This window comes from Xiphophorus couchianus, chromosome 6 (genome assembly GCF_001444195.1).
Source record: "Xiphophorus couchianus chromosome 6, X_couchianus-1.0, whole genome shotgun sequence".
NCBI lineage: Eukaryota > Metazoa > Chordata > Actinopteri > Cyprinodontiformes > Poeciliidae > Xiphophorus > Xiphophorus couchianus.
Window position 1 is genome coordinate 29,342,859 of NC_040233.1, and position 25,274 is coordinate 29,368,132.

At 38.9% G+C, this 25,274-nt stretch overlaps 1 protein-coding gene across 2 annotated transcripts in view; it reads right to left on the reverse strand.

The window, feature by feature from the left end:
* The window catches only part of tbc1d22a (TBC1 domain family, member 22a), a 138,119-nt gene extending 113,758 nt beyond the window's left edge, over positions 1-24,361 (reverse strand). For both annotated transcript variants that reach the window (XM_028021139.1, XM_028021140.1), the window contains exons 1-5: positions 24,137-24,361; positions 23,644-23,700; positions 17,968-18,151; positions 16,929-17,181; positions 14,099-14,281 (exon numbers count right to left, since the gene is read on the reverse strand). In XM_028021139.1, coding sequence (XP_027876940.1) covers positions 14,099-14,281; positions 16,929-17,181; positions 17,968-18,151; positions 23,644-23,700; positions 24,137-24,198 — 739 coding nt within the window. In that variant the 5' untranslated portion in view covers positions 24,199-24,361. The remainder of the gene's footprint in view (positions 1-14,098; positions 14,282-16,928; positions 17,182-17,967; positions 18,152-23,643; positions 23,701-24,136) is intronic.
* Between the last annotated feature and the right edge of the window lie 913 nt (positions 24,362-25,274).

The following is a 25,274-nucleotide window of genomic DNA, read 5'->3' on the forward strand; positions in this document are numbered from 1 at the left end:
ACCTTGCCTGTTCTTCAAGGCAAATGCAATGTAGGGCCAGTGACAGATAACATAATAGGAAATAGCAACGGACTAAGTCCATTGGCTAAATTGAGTGAAACGCATTAGAGCTTGTTCAGCTGATGAGAGCGGCTATTTATTCACTATAGTTCCTGCACATCTTCCACTTAAAATTTCTGCCTTACCTTGTCCCCCCGCTGGCTTTAATTATACAGAAATCCAATACAGTGATCTACTGCGCGGCATGGCTGTGTTAGTTCAGAGGAGTCAGTGCTCCACAGTGTGGGAAGGTTTTGATTACCTCAAGGCTACCTTTGCAGCAGCGTCATTTAAAATAAAAATACCCCCCCCAAAAAAAAGAAAAAAGAAATTACACTAAATATACCCTCACTGCTTTAAGACAGCATTTTTTGTTCTCTTTTTGCTTTTGAAATCTGAAAAACAAAAGCAGAGAAAGTTGGTTATTTGAAAAAACGTTGATTATAAGAGAACTGCTAGAAGTATGCAATTCTCTCTGAAGTTATAGCTATGTGGATATACATTTTTGAAATCTAATCTCTTCTGACCTCAGTTTAAGGTTTTTAGTCTACATCCACAACAATGTATGTGGTGATATATGGTGAAGGGGATGTTTTATTAACAGATAAATTGAAGATGGTATGGGTTGAATGAGCCTGAGGACGTTTTAGGGATGTGCAATAAATTGTTTTTATTGATTGACGGAGTCAGGATTTTTGGGGGGTTATTTAGCCAATGCATTACTTTGGTTTCCATAGAGTGATGTAATCACGTCCAAGGCCACCATATTGTTTGACAAGCGCGTCTTTAAGCTTCTTATTAATTTATTTATTTGGACATCGAATTCAGATCAACCCTATAACAAAAAAAAAAAAAACAAGGTTCAAGCAATTTTTTTCTCTTTTTTAAATACAAGAATTAAGTCATAACATTATGAGAATACAATCGTAATATTAGGAGAATGAAGTAGTATTTTTCCCCCCCACACAAAAAATACAAAAAATTAATTATCCAAGCCTTTTCCCCATTAAAACTCCTTTTTTTTCATTTTGAGAAATTGTTCTGGTAAAAGTGCGTCTTCGTATTTGCTAAAGTTATGACTATATTCTCGTAATTAACAAAATGTTATTGTAGCCTGGCCCTGATTCTCCGCCATACAACTCACAGGCGGAAAGATTGAAATAAAAGTCGCTTCTCGTTTTCTATCATTTGAAACGTCTGTTTTAGAAAAGAAGGCGAGAAAACAATTAATTAAAATCGGATCTAAAATGTGATACTCTCTTTATAAAAAGAGAGCATCACTCTGTATAAAGAGCGATGCTCTAAATTCGCTCTGGCCCGTCACATAAAGTCCAGATAAAACACATTAAATTAAATGGCTGCAGTTCAAGGCATTGTGTGCCCTAAAACTCTCACTTTTTCTGATTTGTATGTTATCGTAGAGGGAAAAAGAATGATGCTGAGGTGGTGTGGAGTAGCAGTAAAGCTGGTCCCTATAATCATAACTATTCTTCCTAAAAGCAGTCTGGGTGTCGGTTCCAGATCCTTTTGGTGTCTTCCCCGCTTCTCCGTTCCAGTTTCCTGTCTAAATACTGTGAATAAAGGCCACAAAATCCTTCAAAGAAATGCTAAAGTAGTCCTAAAAGTTCAAGAAACAGATCTCCCATCCTTAACTCACAACCTCATCTACTTTTAAAGCAGTAGAAAAGGGTAAAAAGAAAAAGAAAGCCTATCCTGTACAAACTCTCCTATAGTTATATTTCTTCCAACACCTAATCGAAGATCTCCCCCGCCATTGTACCCTTTGAACCTTCATTTGCACTGTCAGGCAAAGAAATGAGTTCATGAATCTTGGTAGCTTGGGCTTAATTAAACTGCATTATATTTCACCCACCGAACATTAATCTCACCAAAAGAGGCAAAGCGAGGAGGAGGTGTGTGGCGGTGTTAGTCGGCCAAAGCTCGCTGTATCCCCGTCGCACACACGCCGCTCAAACTTGTGCAACTGAACATGGCCGTTACCCTGTCCAAACTCTGACCTGCTGGACAATCGAGTGACTTTTCGAGCACTTGGAAAGAAAATGATTGAACTGTGACAACCCTTTCCAGCTTCAGCTCATTTCTCTACTCCTGGTAAAAACTAAACCCTCTTCCAGTTCCATTTCAATCAGGTTGAGATAAATAGATTTTATCTCAATAGATTGATTAATCAAATTTTCTGGTTTAAACTATTTCATTTCTGAAAAATCTGGATTATTTTTTTTTTACCATTGCAGTCGTTGTTTTTCCAAGGTTCTTAGTGACATCAGCCGACCCCGCAGCCTACCATCTTGTTCTGCAAAAACGATTCACAGCTTGTCCTTCAACTTTGACTGAAATAAAAGCAAGTTTTTGAAAATAGTTTCGGTCATTCGTCATTTCTTTTTACAAATTTTCTCTCTTACGTTTTTAAATCTTATGGTTAATATGTTTAATTAGTTTTTAATCATTTTTACTTTGGTTAATGCTTTTATTGTCATTTTGTAGCACTGAGATTTACATGTAAATTGTATTAAATTAAATCATGGCATTATAAACTCGGTCCCCATATTTCTAGAATTTTCTTAGAAACTTTTCCAAATGAGGCTCTCTTTAAATTATATATGAATTTCAGTAACTTAAACATTTAAGGTACCAATGTTTTACCAGGGAATTTTGTAAATATTATTCCAAATAATTCCCATTTAAGACGAAAAACATTCTATAAATTTTGACATTTTCCACATATATATATAATTTTTTTATTTTTATTTTTTTTAATAAATCAGCATTTGCTTTCATAAGGTCGCACTGTATGTTTTTTCTAAAGTTATAATGCAAACATATGAATAAACTCTCAATCAACAGTAATATAATGTTAGCTAAAATAGCACTAAAACTTTAACATTGTTGTCTTGAGTTTTCATCTCCTGCATTTTGGTTTAGTTTCCTTTAAAGATCACCAAAAAAAACATGAATGAATGAAACCCCTAAAGAAATTGCAGGTGTGAATGGAGTTGGAGATGAACTTTGTTGAAAATTAACTGTTCTGAAAAATATGTTGTACTTTGTAAGTCTTCCACATCTCTGATTTCTGGGGGGGCAGCGGGAGATTAAGGAACAAAACTCTTTTTCCCCTCAGTGGGAAGAAGGAGAGGGCAACATGAACCCAGTCGACATCCAGGCTAAATTGCAGATGTCACTTCATCAGTGCGAGACTTGCTCATCTCTCAAAAAACACATCCGCCTCTCTGGGGCGATCTCTTGTGCATTATGAATGAAACATCCAGCCAAGCCCCTGCTCCAATGGAATGAATTAAAGGCATTTCGTGACATTTTGAAAGTTAATCTATTGTTTTCTTCTTTTTTTTTTGCTTGTCATTACGTGGGCGAAAAAGTTTCGGCGCCCGTCCCAGAGGTGACGGAGGGGACTGGCTGATCTCGTCGCCTTCAGAGAGACCCGCGGTTAACGACGCAAACGAGCCGCTTTCGGCTGACGGATTTGTCACTTCTCTTTATGCGTTGTAATACAAACACAGAGGGGGAAAGAAACAAAAAAAAGTCCTAATTGAAATCATGCCTCTATAAAAACAGTACAAGGGAACTCATTAAAAACTAAAACTCAATTTGGAGTCAATTCGCTCATCAGGCAATTATGTCAAAACACACGGAGTAGTGCGAGCGGGGGCAAGCGACTGCAACGTTTTCCCACGGGGGCCGGCAGAGAGTCATTATTACACGCGCTCTTTGGAAATTAGTATGATCGGTTCTGTGGGTGTTTATCATGCTGGCAGGGGGACAGGCCTCGGGGGAATTAGCCCAGCGAGAAAGCCTCAACCCCGCAGGAAGCTTTCTTCCCCTCGCTGGCCTGAAAAAAAAAAAGAAAAAGAAAAGAAAAACACCTGTAACAGCATTAATGTGCGACTCAAGGGCAGCTGCTGTTAGATCTGCTCTCCACACTGTATTCCATTATGCATGACCATGCAGGAGTGCACTTTGTCTTGGCTGGAGTTAAGCTGGGGACCACAGGGGGGTGATTAGGACACCGTGTACCTTGTATTGAACACTAACAACAGCTGCTCTGAGGCCGGACCGTCTGACCGAACGGACGCTCAATGACACTTCTAAGATTCAGAGGGCAAAGCGTTTGGGTTTGGTTACGACAAAGAAATAAATAAATTCTCATCAGTATGCACACACAAAAAGTCATGAGGTTTACAGAAAGCTCCAAACTCAATCTGTCTTGATTAAAAGAGCAGTGTGTGTTTTAAAAGCAATTTAAAAGTGCCATTTTAAAGCATATTCAAGCAACTATTACTACTTAGTTATAAAATAAACGCTGCATATATCAAATATGATTTAAAAGAAATTTGACTTTGTCATTTAAGGCCTTGATATTGGGCCTGTCTTTTAAGAAAGTCCTGCTCTTTCTGAAACTCCACCTTCAGGAAGTCATCACAACATGGCTGCTCTATCAACCCTTTAACAACATTTTTACCAACGTTTCACTGAGAAGGAGCTCCTACAATGAGCTCAGCAGACGTACAGTTTCACCAGGGTTATGCTAATTGCTGCTGGCTAGTCTTAAGGAGCTGAGTGGAAGAGTCCCGGGGGAGGTGAGCTCTGTGAGGCAGAAGCTCGTAAACTTTGATACTGCAGCTCAGAGGAGAAGCTTCATCCTCCAGGCACTTTGCACATCTCAATGGTTGCCATGGGAGATTAAAGGATTCCTCCAACATGGATGAAAGAATCGTAGCAACACTACAGGCATGTTTTTGATCAGGACATGTTGGAAAGCTCAAAAAATTTATCTCGCATAATACTGTCCCTATTTTAGCAAAATCAGGAATAATTGTTGTATTTTAGAATTAAATTAAAGAAAACACATTATACTTTCCTGAAGTGATGTTACAAATCCATGGTACTACAAGGGTGCATTCACACCAGACCTGTTTGGGCCTCTTTATTTTAACTCTAGCTTGTTTGCCTAGAAAGTTCAGTTTGTTTAGGGAGATGTGAATCTGCACAAAAACCCCTCCAAAAGCAGGAAGTAGATGAAAGGGCAGGGCATTGTGGGTAAATATAACCAAATCAAAGAGGCAAATCTAACCCTAGTGGAAGAAATGGCTCATAGTTTGTTTTCATTTATACCAAAGACAAAAGAGAAATCCTACAACTGCTTAAATATGACGCCACTCCATTTTTGAAGGAAGTTGCACTCATGTCTTCATCAAAGGTTTTTTGTCATTTTCTTCAGTGGTTCTTGATGCAGCGCCACCACAGGTGAGGAAAAGGAATACGTTTTGAAAGGTTTTTTTTTTTTTCATTTAATAGCTCAGTGTGAAAACAAACCACACTAGCTGAAAATGTAACACATGTTGCAATTTTGGTCCCCCAATCAAACCGAAATCTCCCAGACTAACATGTGTGAGAACATCCTTAATCTCAATAATACAATGAGAAAATTTGCCTGGAAACATCTCTCCCCTTTGGTCCAAAGAATTGTCAACACTTTGCCAAAAAGAACAACAACAACTAGGGTGGTGACTGTCTGGTGGGTAAATCAAGAAATAGCTTTATTAAAAACTAATTCGTTAAGGTGTCTAGTTAAAGTCAAGGTTAGTCGGCACCTTTGACGCTCTAAAAGCTTCTCCCAACTGCACTAGAATCCAAACATGAATAAAATTAACTTGCGCTGCTGTGGAACATCTTCTCTTGCCGAGCGACTTTAAGAGCATAGGTCAAAGAGTGTCTCTGCACCTCCTCTATGTCTTCCTGTCAGTCAGTCAACCTGCCTCACCAGTGTGCACGGTCCTGTGAAAGCCAGTAAGAACGGAAGACTGGGAGGAATGGAGGAAGCGCTGTCAGTCAGTGCTGCCTGAGCAGGAAGCTGACAGGAGCACGCGGGAAGACAGTTGGCAGGCCGGAGCCATGCACTATTCAAGCATCATTCATACGGAGCGCGACTACTGGGGCAAAACAGCACACGGTACGCTACAACACACACATTTACGCATGAGGACGCCACACACACTTGGAGTAGAAGCGCGTTGTGCAGCCAGAACTTCCTAAGCCGATCCTAATTCTAGCTTGAACTGAAATGGGTGGATTCATATTGTGTTCCGAGTTTAAAAGTTAAGTTTTAACAGACGAATTAGAGAGAGAAGTAGTCAAGAGTTAGGAAAAGTCCGGTGCGATATATGGTGGTGATGAGCGGCGTCCATAACCCTTAAATGAGTTTTGATTATGAATATTGCTCTTTTTGTTACAAGGCTCCAGCATCATCTGGATACATTTTATTACTGAGGGAAAAAAAGCAAAACACAATACAATCAGGAGGGACACCTTTATCATGCGATGTATTAAAAAAGTCCAGCCTCCGTCCAATGAACCCTGAACGCTTTGTGAGAGTCCTGAATGGTCCGACTCGTCTAAAGGACAAAACCAAAGCATCCGGGAGCAGATGGCTCGTAAACTAATGGGACTCCTGTATATAAAAGAATTTTTAAAAAATAAAATAAAAAGATACTCCCTTCCTGGATACTACCTACTCAGGAGGCCTGATGGATGGCCCAGACGGCTGCAAGGGGACACTGGACACAGATGAGAGTGTGTGTCCGTGTGTGTGAAGAGCCTTTTTTATTATTGGTATGAAATAATGATGTGCACAGTCAATTATCTGAAGCTGGCAAAAGGTCGTCAACCCAGCCATATTACTTAACTGTTTCTAAATTAGGTGGAAGTGCTTCACGTTATATTTGTCTTAAATTTATATATTAAACTGTAAAAAGACCTCATCGCCACAACTATAGTAATAACTATATTATGACTGAAAAAGTAGGAATAATTGTCCCTTTTTTGTTTTAAATAACAAAAAAACTATGTTATTATTATCCTACCTGTAAATGCTGTAAATTCATGTTGTTTTTTTTAATTAAAGACGGTGCTGGTAAGACTCTTCACACAAGTCAGCATACAGACATACAACTAGTGGTGTTAAACAAAATAATTAGGTAATATTAGGTCTACCATATGCCTGAAGAAGAATAAAGTCAACAAAATAAAACTGTACACCACTTAGGTTGTTAAAAAGGTCAAAAAGGTCTTTTTCTCAACGTGCCACCACACAGTCGTTCCTTTAAAGGATGTGAAATTAAGAAACATTTAAGCCTAAATTGACCTTGACTGAAAAATCTCTCCTCCTGCACCAAAACTGGCACTTTGACCACTGAGATTGTGTCCAGTGAAGCTGATTAAAGAGGAAGAGAATGGGAAAAAAAAACCTTTCTCAGAAGACCACACGGTGTAACGTATGAATAAACCGAGCCAGACAGTCTGGGAGGATTCTGACACAGGAGACAGCTGGTGGTCGGACCAACCTTATTATGTCAGGTGTTCCGCCTGGGGATGTGCTCGGAGGCAACGAGTGCGCACACGTAGGCACGGCCATGATGTGCCTTTGTGCGGTTATTACAACCAAGAACACAGAGAGAGCAGTTTAATACAAGAAAGTAAAAAATATATATATAATGAGTCGGTGTTATCTCAGCATTTACTTTAAAGGATTTACCCCATCAGAGAGAACAGAAGCTACAAAGCATTTCATCTTTTTTTTTTTTTTTTTGTTGCACTGATCAAACGGCCCTAAACGATGCCCTCCTGACTCACACAGAGAGAGAGACCCATCGACTTCCTCTAATTCCGCTTTATCGCGTCACGCTCGGGACCCACGACACACACACCGGGGGCACCGTCGCACATGGACGTCGCTTTAAGGCGAGCCATTAGGACGGAGTTAATTGAATTACTTCGGCGCTTCACACTTTGATGGCGTCTAATAACTTTGCGAGCGGCGCTTGGTGGCAAGCCCCGTCATGTGGCGCCGGCTGCTGTGAAAAGGAATTGCGGATGGCGGCGAGCAGCGGGCCTCCTGAGCGGGCGAAGTGAGGGAGCAGCTCGCTGTGCAGCTGCGGCACCAACAAAGAGCTACAGCACCCCCAACAGAGGGTGGAGGCGCACTGACGGGCAGCGAAGGCACCGAGAGGGAAAGTTCTTGTCAGCATGAATAAATGGGAGCGAGTTTTCTGTTGTTGTTTTCTTCAGTTTTTCATCCTCGTTTGTCACAGATGTTCGTGAACATGTGTAGGAGTACGCACGCGTGTGCGAGGCGAGCTCTGCCTCACGCGTGGCGGAAGGGTTTGGGGGGAAGGTGGGACGAGTCAGAGGCCGAGACAATGTACGAAAGGGAGATTAAAACGAGGCAAACTGATCTAAAGGGCAAAGTGTAAGAGAGGGAGGAAATAAATTGCAAGGCGAGAAGAGAGAACAGACCATCACCATGGCAACAGCAGCATCTCTGCCATCCAGTTTTAAAAGCTGGATGTCAGATGTTCTTCGAATCGATCAAAAAAAAAAAATAATAAAAAAGGTACACACATGCATAATCTTTGTAAAAAAAAAAAAATCGCATACAAAAAGGTGAAGACTTTAAAGGACAAATACACACCGAGGTAAAAGCATCTCTGCTTAAAATATGACTCTTTACTTTCTTATATAACTGCATTGGCATTGTTGTTCAATTAAAAAACTGCCTATTTTTTCTGTTCTACCAAAATATGTAATTATATTTGAAGTAGGTTAAGAAACAATATCTCAATATACTACAGGCTGGAGGTTAAATCCAATGCCCAAAAGGCTCAGGGTGATGCTGGAGGAGCTGCATGAATCTCCAGCTCAGGTGGAAAATCTGTTAACAGAACCAATGGATCAAAGGGAAGAGACGTTTCCAAACTTGAAATAAAAACACTCTGGACTTTTCCACATTTTCTCACCTGATAGTCCCGAAGATTGGTTTGATTGGGGACCAAAATTGAAACATCTGCCACATTTTAAGCTGTTGAGGTTTGCTTTCACACACTGCACTGTCAAACAAACATCAAGATTGATGGAGACATCATGAGAAATTCTGCGCAACTTCCCATTACACAAAACAAACAAAAATGGAGTAGTGTCAGATTTTAGCGGTTGTAGCATTTCTCTCGTCTTTACCAATACTATTTTTCCAAATAGTATTGTACTCCCAATTTGTTTTGTTTGTATTTACCTAGAATTTCCTGCGCTATAGTCTGCTGCTTTTGGAGCAGTCTCCCATCCACTTTGAATCCACATATGCATTCAAACCGCACAAGAGTTCACTTCAACTGAACCGAGAGGCCTGTCACAATAAATAATGAATCAATTAATCGCATTATTAACCAAAACAAACTCAATTTTCATTTGCTTGGTTTACCGTTTATTCTTTTCTCTCTCTCTTTCTACCAAAACCGGTCTTAAGGCTGCTGCTTTGGTCTCAACTATCCCTTCTTTGAAAGACAGAGACTTCAGAATTCATTTTATTTGTCGTTTTTGTTGCTTTGTTTATTTATTTTGGATATTTAAAATGTCTTAAAGTTTCAATGTTTAAATGCTGAACAGAATTTAAAGTTTATTGGTCTTTGAGAATGTGTTCTTGCATTATTCTTCTATTATTACTACTATATTACTTGAAAATTCCCTCAAAACAACATTTATTGCAATAAGTTGTTGGACAATTTATCGGCCGGCAAAATTTGTTACTGTGACAGGCCTACCGAGACCTAGGTTGGTAGGTTGGCCAGCATTTGTTTGTTTTGGTCCACATCAGAGTTCGATGGCGCATTCACATCTCCCTAAACAAATCTGACTTTCTATACAAATGGACTAGACTCTAGTCCATTTGTACCTTTAAACAAGTGTGTCTTCACCTCCGCGCCAGAGGCTCCGCCGAACCCTTGGGACCGACTCATCGAACCCCTAGGGTTCGATAGAACCCAGGTTAAGAACCACTGGACTAGAGTTTGCTTAAAGTGGAGTAAACAGGGCTGGTGTGAATCCACCTTAAGACAGGGACAGAAATCCACCTCTCACCAAGGCAACACTCACAAACACAAAAGCAGACAACAATGAAATTGTTTAGGTTGCTATTCTCGTGTTGGAGCAAAAAACACAAATTTCTTTGAAATTAAGAATTTCAACACTTACATTTGTGTTGGTCAATCGCAAAAAAGCCTTGAGCAGAGCATGTTGCAGTCTGTGGGGTTTTTTTTTAAGTGTTTCCGCCAACCCAACAACCTGAAGTCCACATGCCTGCCTCTCCCCACTTAGCGGGCGACCTGTTCGGCTTCGCTCAACAGACACGGTCGCCTCCGGATATCCCGAATAATTAGCAGAGATCAACCTGACATCAATCACCCTCCTCTCACGCGTGCGCTCGGGTCATCACCTTTTTAAATGACCTTACGTGCTAAACAGACTGCTGTCACAACCTGTCGCAAGGCTCAATGGAGAGACAGCATGATGGTGCCAAAGCAAAAGACGGGAAGGAAATCTGACAGGCACTGATTTGGATCTGAATACTTGTACAGCCAATCAGTGTGAGGGCTCTGGTCCACAAACATTGCTCCTCGTGTAATTAATTACACCTCTCCGAGAAAGAAAAGGGCTAACGGATCTTTCCAGCCCTCGTCCTTTGAGCAAGGACATTCCCTGCTGAGAAGGTCTGCGGGTGTGTTTAGAGGAGTGTTCGTGTACCACCAACAGCAATCGGACACTTTGATTTGAAAATGTGATTGTTGCTCTTAAAGCTTTGTGCCTCTTTGATTTTACCACAAAGAAAGCAGCGGTACCATTTACCAAATAAAACGGTGCCCTCGGTGGGTCGCATTATCACTTTTTGGACTGTTTAAATTCCCGTCTGACCCGATCTTTGGTCTTGCCCGTGACCCAATTTCCCCAAAGGGATCATTAAAGTTTCATTCCATCTTATCTCCCCCACATCCTTCTCTCTCGCTCTCCCTCCACCAACCAGATCACATTGCAGCGCCGCCCTCCTCCAATCCTTCACTTAATTATGTCCCCTGAATGAAGTTCATCTTTCATGCTGCCAGCGGCCCGGCTGCCTGGCTCGTCTGTTCTGGGTCATCTAATCATGGCGCAGAGACAAACTAAAATTAGATGGTCAGCATGTGAAGCCTGGCAGACCCTAATGAAGGCTGACGTCTCAAGACGGGCCGCTGATATACCAGATGCACTTTGCTTGAACCGACGATGACCGTTGTTGACTAGCGCTGAGGATGAGCGAACCCCTTTTCGCATTGGTTAGAAAAGTCTCATGCAACGAGGAAGGAAGACTGTCCCATGAATCAAAATTAGGGTTTATGGTTTGGAAGTTTGGCAGCAACTCTTCATGTACGCAAGCTGAGATCAAAGTAGTGAGCTGGATGTAAAATAACAGAGGTTTAGTTCGACTGTACACAGATGAGTTTTTGTAGTGTGCTCACTCATTGTGAAGTAGAGCGACAATGGTGTAGGCGGAAAAAAAATCTGTTGGATTTCAGTCAAATCTTTCCTGCAACAGCAGCATACAATAGTTCCTCTCAGGTTTCCTACAAGATTTTCATTCGGCAATTCAGTATTTGTCCTTTAATTGACTCAAATTAAAGTTCTCAAACTATTTTCGTCCAGTTAAAAACATCCAAAGGCTCACTATAAATTTACTGAAGAGAATTTAACAAAGCTTAGACCGCATACAGAATCTTTAAAAACTTTAAGTGTAAAAGATTAATGAATGGAGGATGAACAAACGGAATGGGAAACTAATTGAAGGATGGTAAAGACAAACCATTGACCCTCTTTGTTTCTACAACAATTCTTAGCTATGTTTTTCACCGCAAATGATTGTGTGTTTAGTTTCTAATATTTTTGTATCAATGTCAAAACCAGTAAGATTTTTTTTACCCCTCCAGGGGGTATTTTTGTGGGCTCTAGTGTCCCTTATATGACAGTGGGCTGACAGGAAACAGGGAAGGAGAGGGGGGAAGACATGCGGCAAATGTCGTCGGGTCCGGGAGTCGAACCCGCGACGGCCGCGTCGAGGACTGAAGGCCTCCAAATACAGGTCGCGCTAACCGCTACGCCACCACGGCACGCCCAAAATCAGTAAGATTAATTTATGAATATTCAATAGGGAAAGAATTCCAGAAAAGTTCATTATCAAGTTATTAAATACAAAATGGCCACAGAGAAAAGAAGAATCGTTTGAACTAATCTGTAGCAAATCTGCTCTTTGCACCTTTTCGGGTGAACCTTTCAGTTCTGACAATTCATCACTGAGTCAGTTTCAAACAAAACACTTGGACTGGGTTGAGTCATATTGTGTTAAATTGGCCAATCCGGGTTTGAAGATAAGTTTTATGAACTTTATGTTTGCTTAATAGCCCTAGCACTTAAAAAATTATACAATTATTGTGTTTTAAGACAGAACAAATGTATTTGCTGAGCCGTTTGTGCTCAGCAAAAATAGCCAGAGAAGACTGACCTATTATCTCTATATAAAATCTAGATTGGAAGAAATTTTTTTTAAGACGTTTACTGTTCCATTCTGATAAACCAAGAGTGATTTAAAATGTCTCACTTACACCAACTTTATACTTGGCATATGTCAGATTTTTAGACAAGCACACAACATAATATTCACCTGCAAAGTCTCGCACCTTTTGCTTTCTGAGCGTTGAGCAAAGAAAGAAACAAATAAGAGATTTGTATGAGCAAAATGAAGCCTCTGTTTTTCAGTACAGTAAAGGTCAGACAGAGGTTATAGAACATATATGATCCATGAAGGGGGAGAATCTTTTCATCCTTTTGAGTTCAGTTGTTCATTTATTCAGTAACCCACATTTTGTTTTCTTCTTTGGTCAGTGTTTGTTATATTTAGTTGCTGAATTTAAATAAATAAATAAATAAAAGGAAAGTCCAAATCTAAATTAAGCAATTCAGAACTCAATGGAAACTGGTATCAATTTGTGAAAAAACTAATTTGTGTGCTTCCAATAACACATTTGCTGATGCTGTACAAATCCAAAAAAAAAAAAAAGTTTTCAATTTTATCTTAAAATGTACAGTTTCCTGATTTGTGTAATCTATAATAAATGTGTTTTGATCAGCTTCAAATTTCAAAACTTCCCTTTTTAATAGAGATACACAGAACTGAAAGGTGGAGGCAAAGTATGGCACAGAAGAGACCATATACCGAGTCAGAAGTCAGAGGAAAAATGTGTAAAATCATTTCCTACAAGAGGTTTTTGAGGTTCATTTGGGCTGCAAGACAGTGAGAGAGAGCAAGACTTTTAGCAGGCAACAGGAAGGCTGGACTTACAAGAGCAACTTTGCTCTGTTGGATATTTCAATCTTTATCATGGAACAAGACAGAATTAGAAATGTTGGTGGCTTTTTGGAAAATCCAAAATTAAAGGGTCACCATTCTCGACATACACATAGAATACACCAGTTTAGCTTAAACAGCGCTAATCGCAAAAACAACATGCTAAAGTCAGCATTAAATGACAATTGGAATCTTTTTGTCAGATTAAAAAATCTGACAAAAAGATGTTTTGTGGAGGGTTCTTAAGAGTGTGGCTCCTCAAAAAAGAAGAGATAAAGCTTAATATTTTGATCTTTAAACTTCAGTAAGGATGGCTACGTCATCATGATGTCGATCATCAATGAAGGACACATGCAACAAGCTACTGTTCTAGTTGTCCAAAGTTTGTTTCAAAGGACACAAAGTGAACTGTAAATAGGAAAAGATCTGGAGGAGTTTCCGGGCCACTGGGGTAGGAAAGTCTCTGGGGCTTGATAAACAATAAAGGCCTGTCGTTTGGGTAGAACAAAGGCCTGTCATTTGCTTTTGTTGTTGCTTGTGTTTCTAATCTGCATGTCCAGATGGCTGGATGACTCCCCCCCCACCAACACGCTACATCGTTAATAGCTCAGCACAGCTGGCGGACAGAGTGAAAAGCAAAGGAGTACAAGGAAATGAAGAAGTGAGAGAGAGAGAAAGAGAGCTTTTAAAAAGGTAAAGACAAGGATAAAAGCCAGACAATTAGTGAGAAATAATGAGATAGTCGGAATGGCTGTGGAGAGCGAAAGGCTTGCGACGCAGACTCTGACAGATAAGTGGAGGCTGCTGGCTTTGACTATCGCTTACCCAGATCTGTGTTGGGCCCCGCCAGCAACTGTTTGAACTTATCCAGGCGGGATGCTTCCCTCTCGGTCATGGCCGGGGTGCCAGATGTGTTCTGGTCAGCCATGCGAGCCACTAATGGGATGACGGGCGGCCGATGGGGCAGAGACCTCTGTCTGTGGAGGCCGGCGCGCTCGCCCGCCGCATCTGGTTGAGGGATGGAGACGAGATAAAGAGACCGGTTATGTAAACCCAGAGCCATTTCAGACAATGCGGACACCTTTTGCCGGCTGTAAATGGAACTTAATTACAGTCGGCAGATCGTTGCACAGCGACTTGTTTTCTTCCTCTATGACGTTTTTCACATTACGACCACAAACCTCAATGGGTTTTTCAGGGATTTTGTAAGATAAACCAACACAAAGAGTGAAAATAATACATATTTCTAAGGCTGGGACAGTTAATCGGATTAATTGTGATTAATCGAATATTGAAATGAGCATCAATTTTCGTATCGGAATCAGAATAACCGGTAAAATATGTTGCAATCCCACATATTCTAAACATTTTTCTTTATTAATAAAAAGATCAAGAGGGCTACGATAACTCTGCTCAGGTGTGACAATGCATCCACATGTTGCACCCTCCAAAAATGTGGCTCCATGTATAAACTTCCATGTCCAGTTTGCCACTAGATGTTTGCTGCACATAAGGGGCGCAGCAAAGAAGGTGCTTTCTACAGCTGTTCAAAATTCCAACTACAGCATGTGGACTGGGTGGCGTGGAGTAGGCCAACACTCCACACCACCCTGTTTTCACTTCCTTTTTGTTAATTCTTTGGCGCTACCGGAACAAAGGTACAATAAATATAATCAACGTTGAAGTGATACTTTCTGATGGTCTATCCAATAAAATCCCAATAAAATAAAGTGATGTTTATAGTTGCAGCGTGATTAAATGTGAAAATCTCCAAGGGATAGGAAAAACTTTTGCAAAGTTTATGGTTTAGATTCAAAATAGTTTATATCCAAGGTGTGACATATGTAGAAGCATCTAGTAAAAAGATGTCATTTCATCTTCTATCATTCATTCATTCTGTTTTCAAGGCGTCGCATGTTCAAACACAGGTCTAACGTACGCAAAAATACAAAAATCAAGCCAGATTGTTCCAAACTTTAACATTAGAGGCCATCTTCCTTCTGTCAGGATACACACTTAATGAAGTTCACACACAGGCAATCTGCCAAGAGCTGGAACAAAACCACAACACTTCTACTGCAGGCAGAGTTACACAAACGCATCATGGCAATTAAGAGGACTGGCGTCTAGCCGATTTTAATATCTTATTTGCTTTTTACAGGAACAAATAAAAGGCCACAAATCTGTTCTCAAGTACTTTATTTGCACTTAGAAAAATTAAAAAAGATCATTAAAGCAGGCAGCAGTTTCTGTGTAACTTAGTGAGCCCATTTAACAATACTTAATACAGTCTTAAACATTCTCTTTAATGAAAAACGGCTGGAGAACGTAGCTAATGCTTACATGTTGTCACAGCGCACTATATTAATCATTTCTATTAGGAGAGGAAGGAAAACAGACAAATTATGGGCAGCACAGTCCATAATAAGCAAATAACACTGCAGCTTATGCAGCCCTTCGTGTCTCCGGCTCTGTCTAAACTGCCGGAAGGTAAAGGGGGCTGCTTGTGCGATCTGTCTCTGAACAGCAGAAAGTCTGAACAGCAGACGCCCAGACAGGCAGGCAAACGGTCTGCCACCATGTTCACCAGGCAGAACATCTGCATCTGCCAACGGTGGACACACCGCCGCGCCAACTGGCTTTATATCCTCCTCTAGACAAATATGGCGTTTGGAAAATGTTCCGTCTGGTGACACAGCAACTCCTGCAGTCACGCTAGAATACGTTTTGAGATTAAATCAAGCTGTTGATTAAAACAGATAACTGATCAAAAGGAGGCAAGAAGATGGGAGTCATTTAGGAGACATTCTACCTTAAACCATGTTTTTTAGATTAATTTAACAGGTTAATTTCTGCAATTAGTAGGAGGAAATACACAGATGGGTTATTAAGGCATATGCTGCCTCCTTTATCTCGCTGGTGAAGCGTAGATATATGAGCAGAATTTTACTTTTTTTTAAAAATGTATTTCCATTAATATATTTTATTATGTTTCTGCACATTGAAATCAGTAAAAGGTTTGGATATCCATTTGCCTCAGGAACAGGATTCATTAAAGTGTTTTTGCAGGTTTCACCAACTCAAATTTAAGACTTTTTTAAGCCCCTTATGAATGGAATTTAAGATCTATTTCTCCACACACATGTACAAACTTCATCCAGCCAAATGTTGATAAATTTACACTTACCCAAGATAGGCACAAAACAGCTAGCTAGCTAGCTAGCAAGGGTATGTTAGCAGTGAGTTAGCTGTAGCCCCAACCAAAGACATCACATATATAAGTAAATGTATATATAATGTCTATGTCTGAGTGTGACTCAATCCCACACAAAAAAATAGAATGTATCAGACAAATTTTGTCTTTACAGGACTATAATTAACTTATTAAAGGCTAACTTACTTTATTAAATGAATTTAAAACATTTTAAATTATCTTAATTTTAGATACATGTATCCAAGGATGCTTTAAATGCTGGAAAAACACACATTTTTACCCCTTTTTAAGTGTGCATTTGTATCATCTATCAGTTCATTTATATATTAGTTTGTTAACAAATATGTATATTTAAGTTCTAACTTTACTGTCCAAATCATTTCAAACAGGTGAGTGTGAAAAAAAGAACCCTTCTGTAGATTGGGTGTGTTGTTCACTCACCTCTAGGTGACCCAATTGGAGCTTCACTGTGGGATTTCACCAGACGGCTATCAGCGTAAGGGCTGCCCTGAGAGGCAAATGATGCATCTGGGCTGATTGCCTCCACTTCCTCCACTCTGAGATACTCATCTTCCTCTTCCTCCTCCACCTCCTCCGCCGCCACCTCCTCCTGTGCGTCTTCCTCTCCCTGACCCGGCTCTGTCGTGTCGTCTTGCCTCCGTCTCTCCTGCTGCTTGCTGTGATTCTCAATCACCTGCGCGGATAACAGAAAAGCAACGACCAACGCTGACGAGCGTCCGGATTTGGAGCGAAAAAAGGCTGGGGAAATAAAAGCACTTTGGAAAGACTTGTAAAATGAACATATTTTAAGATTCTAATGAATGACATTTAAGATCTGTATCACGACGGAAATGTACAAAAGCAAGTACTACTTGTGAGATTGGCAATAGATGTTGAACGACAATTTTGTTTACAAACTTTTAGACTTCATTATTCATAATTATTTTTATTTGACGTTTCTGTTGTGTTTATTTATTTTGGATATTTAAGATGTCTTCCAGTTCCTGATCTATGAGAATTATGCCATTACAATAATGTTACTTGAAACTGGTCTCTAAACAGCTCCATTGTTTATTGCAATAACACAATTTATCGTCCAGAAGAATTTGTTATGGTGACAGGTCTAGGTGTAACAGCAGCTAATTAGAGGTAACTTCAGCCATCTTGAGTACAGAAGTTGTCTGCAGGCGACTCGACCTTTTGCCTGATGGAAAGTCTTCTTTTAGGTTTTATTGGCGCTATTAAATACTGCTGTCAGGTCAAAATTTACAACCTATGATTAATGTATTTAAGGCCATTATTAATTTCATTTACTTCAAGACATTTTAATGCTTTAGGACTTTTTAAGGAGATGCAGACTCCCTATTGGAGCTCAGTGATTGTTTTAAGAATCTGTAAACAGTCAAATCCTCTACACTTAATCAAAACCATCAAACTAAACCAAAGTATTTGGGTCAAACGGGAAAACAACATTATTTGCCTTATTCGCCGTCTCCATGACAACCTCAATGTTAAGGTTCTGTGCAGCCATGGCCAGCAGCTCGTCGTCATCGTCGCCGACATCCCAGGCGTCGCTGGTGATGCTCTCGAACTCCTGGAAGGTGGTGGCTTTCTTCGGCTTGCCTGGCGTGGCCGGAGGGGGTTTGTTTCCTGCTTTGATTAGACTGCAAGACACACAAGAGTGGACGAGTGGGAGATGATGGGACAAGAAGTTGGAGAGAAAAAAACCCAACTAGGATGTTATACGAGGAGGCAATGGAAGGGCTAAATTAGAACTATAGAAGTTTATAAATGCAGAAATGTTTATTTTAGGAACTAATCTGATGTTAATGTTTGCTGTTGAACTTGCTTTAGTAGCTGCGTTTTACCCTGTAAACATTATTACAAACAAATAGCATGGACTTCCAAATAAGTCCAAACCCAGTAGGAAATTAAATGTAGGTCAAGCTTACTTTTTGTCTGTTTTAGTTCCTGATTTTATTACAATTGTGCAACACCGATACCACTCCTACACTCTTTTTTTTTTTAACCAATTTAAAAACAAACAAACAAAACAGCTTTGTGAGACGGCAAGAAAAACAGGTCACTTTGAGAGCTGCGCAACAGCAGCATGAGTGTAAATCCTACACTCACAATGTGCATGATCATTTAATTATACACCACAAATGTCATTAAGTTCTATAAATTAAACTTTATTATGAAGCTGTAATAACAAAACTGCCCAATCTTATTAGTCCTTGCAGTTAATAAACATAAAATCTAGTAAATCCTGCAGATCAGATAATTTCTTTAACAACTATTCACTATTCTGTGATTATTTCAGCCTTGGTGTTTGAACAAAATGTAAGCCGATAAAAACAAATAAGAGATGGCGGCGTCACGAATGTCATTGGAGACTGAACAATGAGCTATGCTATCACAAAGCTAACAAAGATCATGCAATACTGATCAAACATTGCATGCTAATGAATTTATTATGTTTTGATCCTTATTTGCCGAGTGTTCAGTTTGTACAGACAATTGTTTGTAATGTTGGTAAAAATCACATTTATTTATTTGTGGGAAGCCAAAAATGTGTTCAGAAGTGCTACGTTCTTGACGAAAGAATTATTCTTCTACACCCTGCCATTGAAAGTTTTGGTTTCTGATATTTCAGCTGCTTTCTATCCAACGTTGGCGTCAAATTTGTTTTGTAAATTGCATTTTGCATGCATGGGTAATGGGTTGTTTTGATTTTCAGTTAATTAAGGGTAGCATTAATCTATGCATAGTTTGATGATATTTTTAAAAAAAATCACTTCTTCATTCGTAGAGCAGAACGACTGGCTTGAGGCACGAAGGCCAAAACAAAAATGAAACCTGTGTACAGTTCACACTTCCTAGGGGAATTACTTCAGAATATTTCATATTTTTGCTGACCACATTAGTAAGTATATCAAAAAAGTAGAATATCATTAAATAAAACATGCAAATGACAGAAAACGAAGACAATGCAACGTAAACTTACTGATGATTGAAAATGAAAAGCAGGGAATAACAAACTGTGGCTTCAATATAAAACAAAAGTTCACAAGGTGAAGAAATTTATGGGGTTTTTCCCAGTTGGGAGATAAACAAACATGGGAGACATAAGTTTAACTCTACCAGCCTTCAGGCAAGCATCATTTCTCCTCTGGTTCTGACCAGCGTTGTTGCTCTGATCCAAATAAGCGTCTGCACCCGTGTTTCTCTCAAACACAAAAAAGCCAGGCAGCCGTGTAGCATCTGCTGTAAAACAGCAGCAGTGAATGTTGCTGCTTATATTAATATTAGAAAAGTCTTTCATATGAAGATATATTACAATAAATTAATTGAACTCTGCAATTCAACACAACATCATCTATATATGGAGTCGTGCTCCAAAGGCCTTTGTGTTATTAAAGTGTTAAAATATTTATTTTCATTAGAAAAAAAAAACAAGGGGGGGGGGGACTAGAGTGTCCATATTTGATAAGTTTGTGTTTTGAGTTTTCTGGCTCTGAAATATGTTGACAAACATTTTCAAAGTCTGGCCACAGCAACATGGAGTGGGAAATATTCAAAGGCTACGTTCATATTTATGTAGTTAAAATATAACACAGTGGAGCAGCTATCCATACACTGAATATTAATTCTTATGCTCTTAATTCTAACTAAACTTGAAGCATTAAAACTAAAAAATGCATGACCAGCATTGAATGGCAAACGGTAAATATTTTTTACTGCATTCCATACTTTAAGTAGCTGCAAAAAAATAAAAAATAGGTCAAAAGAAAACAATCATCACAAAAGAGATTTAATTAAACTCAACCTCTCTCTTGGGAGGATGGTGTGAAGGGAAGAATCTGCGACAACAATGATCATAATAAAGAACAAAAAGAAATGCACTCGCACTGGCTTGCTTTCACCGTGATTGGAAGAAAGAAAAAGTGTGAACCTACACAATGACATAAAACATAAAAGCAAATTAAATCCAACTCCTCTGTGGAAATCTACATGATTAAGCATCAATGAGAAGAAAGGAGATTATAATTAATTTTTACTTCATCATTGCCAGGGGTTTTGTGTCTGTCGGTCATTGAGAATAAACATTTAATCGCTTCCGTTTTTCCTTTATCGTTTGACTTTTTGCGGTGATTCAATTCGATTCGGTAGCAAAAAGGAGCGATTTCAAAGCCATTCCTAATTTCAGTTTTGAGTTACTCTTCCTGAATTTGTGATGAAACACAAACAAAGCCTCAGTAACAATTCAAAATCCATATCGCACTTAGAGTAAGCTGTGATGTGAACCTGAAGCATCACAACTACATATATTTAAAGGGAACCACTACTGGAGCACTGTGTACTCAAACGCTGGTGAACAAAAACTGTCGTCAAAATTTCACTTATTGTCATTAATTACCCTAAAAATACAACCCGGGAACAAAGCATATTTGTGTGATAAAATTACCTAGTCAAAGTTCAGACCTTAATCTACCTGATTATCTGCAAGAGTGTGTGCAAAGACTTGAAAATTGTTGTTAATGAATGTTCTACAGCCAATCAGTCTGAGCCTGACTTGTTTTGTGAAGAATGAGCAAAAACAGATCAGCAAATGACATTCTTTTTTTTTTTTTCTTCAAATGCTTGTTTACATTTTTCAAACTTGTCTTTTACATATCTTTATGTTATTTCCTTACTACAGCATAATAGAAATTAGAAAAAAAAGAAAAACACAATTTTGTAAAAAAACAAAACAAAAACAATTTCAGGTTGTTACAGTGATATAAGCCACGCAAAAGTAGTACATAATTTTAAATCACAGAATATAATGAATTTAAAGTTTCTAGAAGTGCAAACACAATTCTATTTTTTTTATATAACAGGGGAAAAAAGAAGATTTATCCAGCTGCAGTTGTTGATGTTTCAAAAAATAAAAATCCACATTAGACTGATATTTTATGACTATAAAATGTATAATGTGTTATTTGCAAATATGAGAACAAACATTCAAGGGGTCAGCAGTTTAAAAAGATAAGTTGGTATCAACAATGAAAGCCATCTACAAATCAAAGCTTCAGGAAATGAATATATGACAGCATCTGCTAGAATGTTTTAATATTTACTATGTCCATGTAATAAATATGTCTGTGAAGGTAAGATATATCCATAACACAGTTACACACTCCCACCAGCATCTGTCAGAGATTAAGTAACATCTTGATTTCACTTGACATGAATAAATCCTGTTGTGTGCCAAAAATAAATCGGAAATGTTTTGTTCTTTGGAAACAAGATTTTCTTGTAGAGTTGGTTCCAGTGAGACTTCAGAACAATTTCTAACCAATAGGGCACCAGAGCTATCCTGCAGGACCTGACGTGTGACATTCCTAACATGCATTAAAGTCTTGCCCAGGTCATACCAGTTTTTGTTTATGTCAACTGGCAAAACAAACCGTTTCACATTCTTGACTTGGGCGTGGCTGCCATCCCTTTCAGCGATGTCATCAAGAAGTTGAAGTGGCTTCTTTTAATTGGATCCCAGTAAGTTCCAACACATTTTGGGATGGGAAAACAATCTCAAAACCAAGGAGGTCCATTTGAAGTAATTTGACATTATCTACTTATTGAATACTGAATAGAAATCTGGTTGTGAAACTTCAATAATATCTACCAACAGGAACCCAATCTAAGATTATTTGGTTTATCTGGGCTAAATGAGGATCAGAGCCATAATCAATGAAACTAGGTTGTACAATCTATTGGGGAAAAAAACACAAATAAATTCAAATATACAAGAGATTTACATACTTATTTCTGCAAGATTATTTAATTCAATAATTCATCTAAATACTCAAAGAAATTAACTGATATACAACAATTAATAGGTAAGAAACTGCATCCTTAACGGTATGAAATGGTAGTCCATTAGGAGTAATGAAGCAAAACCTTATAAACACCTCAAACCCATTTATTAATTCAAACATTGGTGAGTTCCCCTGCTGTGCTTTAGTGTACAAAAAAGGAAAAAGCAGAAAAGACTCAACATTTGTATAAAACCTGGAACAAAAATAAATAAATAAACATCTGTAAATAAAACTGTGATGAAGAGCGTAGCAACACAGGTAAATAGCGAGGAGGCAAAAGCTGCCCATTGACCTCAAATACTGTAGTAAACGTGTAAGATTACATCTGAAAATGTTTGAGGAAAAAAAAAAAAAATGAACATGTGAAAGCTTGCATTTGTTTACAATCTCACTTGTATCCAAAAATCTGGAGAATACAGCAAAGCAAAAGGTCTTCACTGGTTTCTGTGTAGATCTAGCTACAAGTGTTTCTGTCAAGACATAGCAGAGGCTCTTGTACTTCCACTTCCTCCTTTTCATGTGGTTTCATTTGGTTATTTATTTTGTGTCGGAGTCGTTGCAACAGAATGGACTCCAGTTTGCTGACTCTACAGAGCCGATCAGTCTCACTCCAACCGTGTACACTTTACAATTAATAACCACGAAATACATCTAAATAATACAGTGTGGAGATGCAAACCAGACAGGTCCCACTCTATTAAAAGAATGTTAAATACCAAAAATGTGTTTGATTTTGTTTAATTTTTACCCACTTCTTAAACTTGGAAGGTAAAGATTTGAAATCTGAAATCAGATTTATTCCAGATGAGGTTTACTTTAATGGAGAATGCTAACGGTCCAAAAATTGTTCTTTGGTGGGATGTTTTACAGTTACAGTGATTCTAATGTCATCCTGCCTTAGAGACAAAGAGCTTTTCTTATTTAAACATTTAAAGAATACGTTTAGTAAAATAAAACCCCTAAAAACTCCCAACACAGTCTGAGTTTGACAAAAGATTACACAAATTATTTGGGAGAAAGAGAAAACAGAATATTGCATGCTTTAAACCTGTTACCACAAACTTAAAGGGTCAAGTATAAACAAAAATATATTTTAGTAATTTCCAGAAACACCTTGACTGTCTAGATAATGTATACACAATCCTACAAGTTCATTGGCTTAAAGAAATAATGGCCACCAGAGCCTAGTTTTTACTTGCAAATGGTTGATGACGAACATTATAAAGTGCCTAAACAACTCCAAAAAGATTGCAACGCATTTTTCTAGCACTGATAAAAGAATCTGAACTCACTTGGCATGAAGAAGCGGGTCAAAAGGTGGATGCTGTGCGCCGTAAACATGCTGAATACTGAGGAAGTAAAGCAGAGAGAGAGAGAAAAGGAAATGAATGGACTCATCCGTTCAGGCTAACTATGCTTGCCTCAATCTGTGCAAAAGGATACATTTTCGATTTCTGGAGACGAAAACTACTATAATAATACTCCTTTTCATAATTCAGTCAGTGACTGCAGCAACAGACACAACTTTGAACCTACTTCGGGGAGATTTAAGAGGCGCTAGCCCCTGTTAGCATCGCAGCTCTTTGACAGCTGTAAGCAGGAAGATGTAAGCGGTACAGAATGCAATAGTGTAACATGAGCAGTGCCACGTCAGTTTAGTCAAAACTGGCCAACTTTGTGCACAACGTCAAGGCCCTCAGTTAAAGTGAAAGCTGCGTGTAAAGCTCCACTAAGAGAAGCTAGCTCTGCTAAGCTAGCCAGCAGAAGGGGGAACACGTCACTTACCTGCCAGGAACCTTGGCTGTGTTTCTTTTCCAGAACTGTTTCTTGTTCCCGTCGCTCGACATTTTCCGCCGACAATCCAATAAGTCTCGAGCTCAGGCTCCCTGACCCTGTCCTCGTCTCAGAAACGCTTAAATTCTCTGTATTTACACCAGCTCTCCTCCTCCAAAACTCAGAAAGCTGCCATGTTGGTACTACCGCATCGGCGAGTAAGCGCGACGGCGATTGGCTGGAGCGACGCTTTCTCTTGGTCAGCCAATCACAAGTGAGTTCGCCTGTTTAATTATTTCAATGGACTGCTGACGTCATGTTTACTAAAACGACAGGCTGGGTCTCGAATAGGAGACCACCCATAAATACATCTGTGGAGAAAACCAGCATGAGGACCAGGGTGTCCTTAAAAAATCACTTGTAAATGTTTAATGTTTAAGAATAGGCTCATTAGTCTGAATGTTGTATAAAAAAATAAAATAAAATAAAAAAAAAAGACTGCGGACCCTTAATAAACAATTTTCTGCTTTGTGTCACCAACCAAACTAAATCCATCCCCTTACTGTCTTTTCTAACTCCTACTAAAGATAATTATCAAATACAAAAATTTCCTAAAGTTTGTTCAAAGCATAGACTAGAGCAGAAATGGCTGATAATTAGTTCTCGCTTATATACATTTCATGTGTTGGTGTTTAAATATAAACCAAAGAAATCCTTTAAGTCACTGTTACAGTCAGTTTCCTAACATTGACAATTTGATAGAGGATGGATATGTGGAAAAAAACAAGAGCACTCACTTTGTCCTACATTACTGTGATGCTTGTGAAAGCTGCAAGTATGCTCTTGCAGGAATACTTTCATTTTTAAACTAAGAGTGAACATGTTGGATTTGTTATCGTTTTACAGTAATTTAATATATTATGCCCTGTTTTGATTTATGTGTCAAACTGTGCAAGAATGGGATGAAATTTCCAAGAATTTTATCCCATGAAAACACATCAGCTTCTTGATCCTGGTAAAAAAAAATAAAATAAAATAAATATGTGTTCAGTGAAATGTGGAGTTAGAATTTTCCCCTACCACTTTGCATTAAGAACTAAAAATTCAACGTGGCTTTCATCTGGGCAGATCACATTGTTCCGCATGTTTC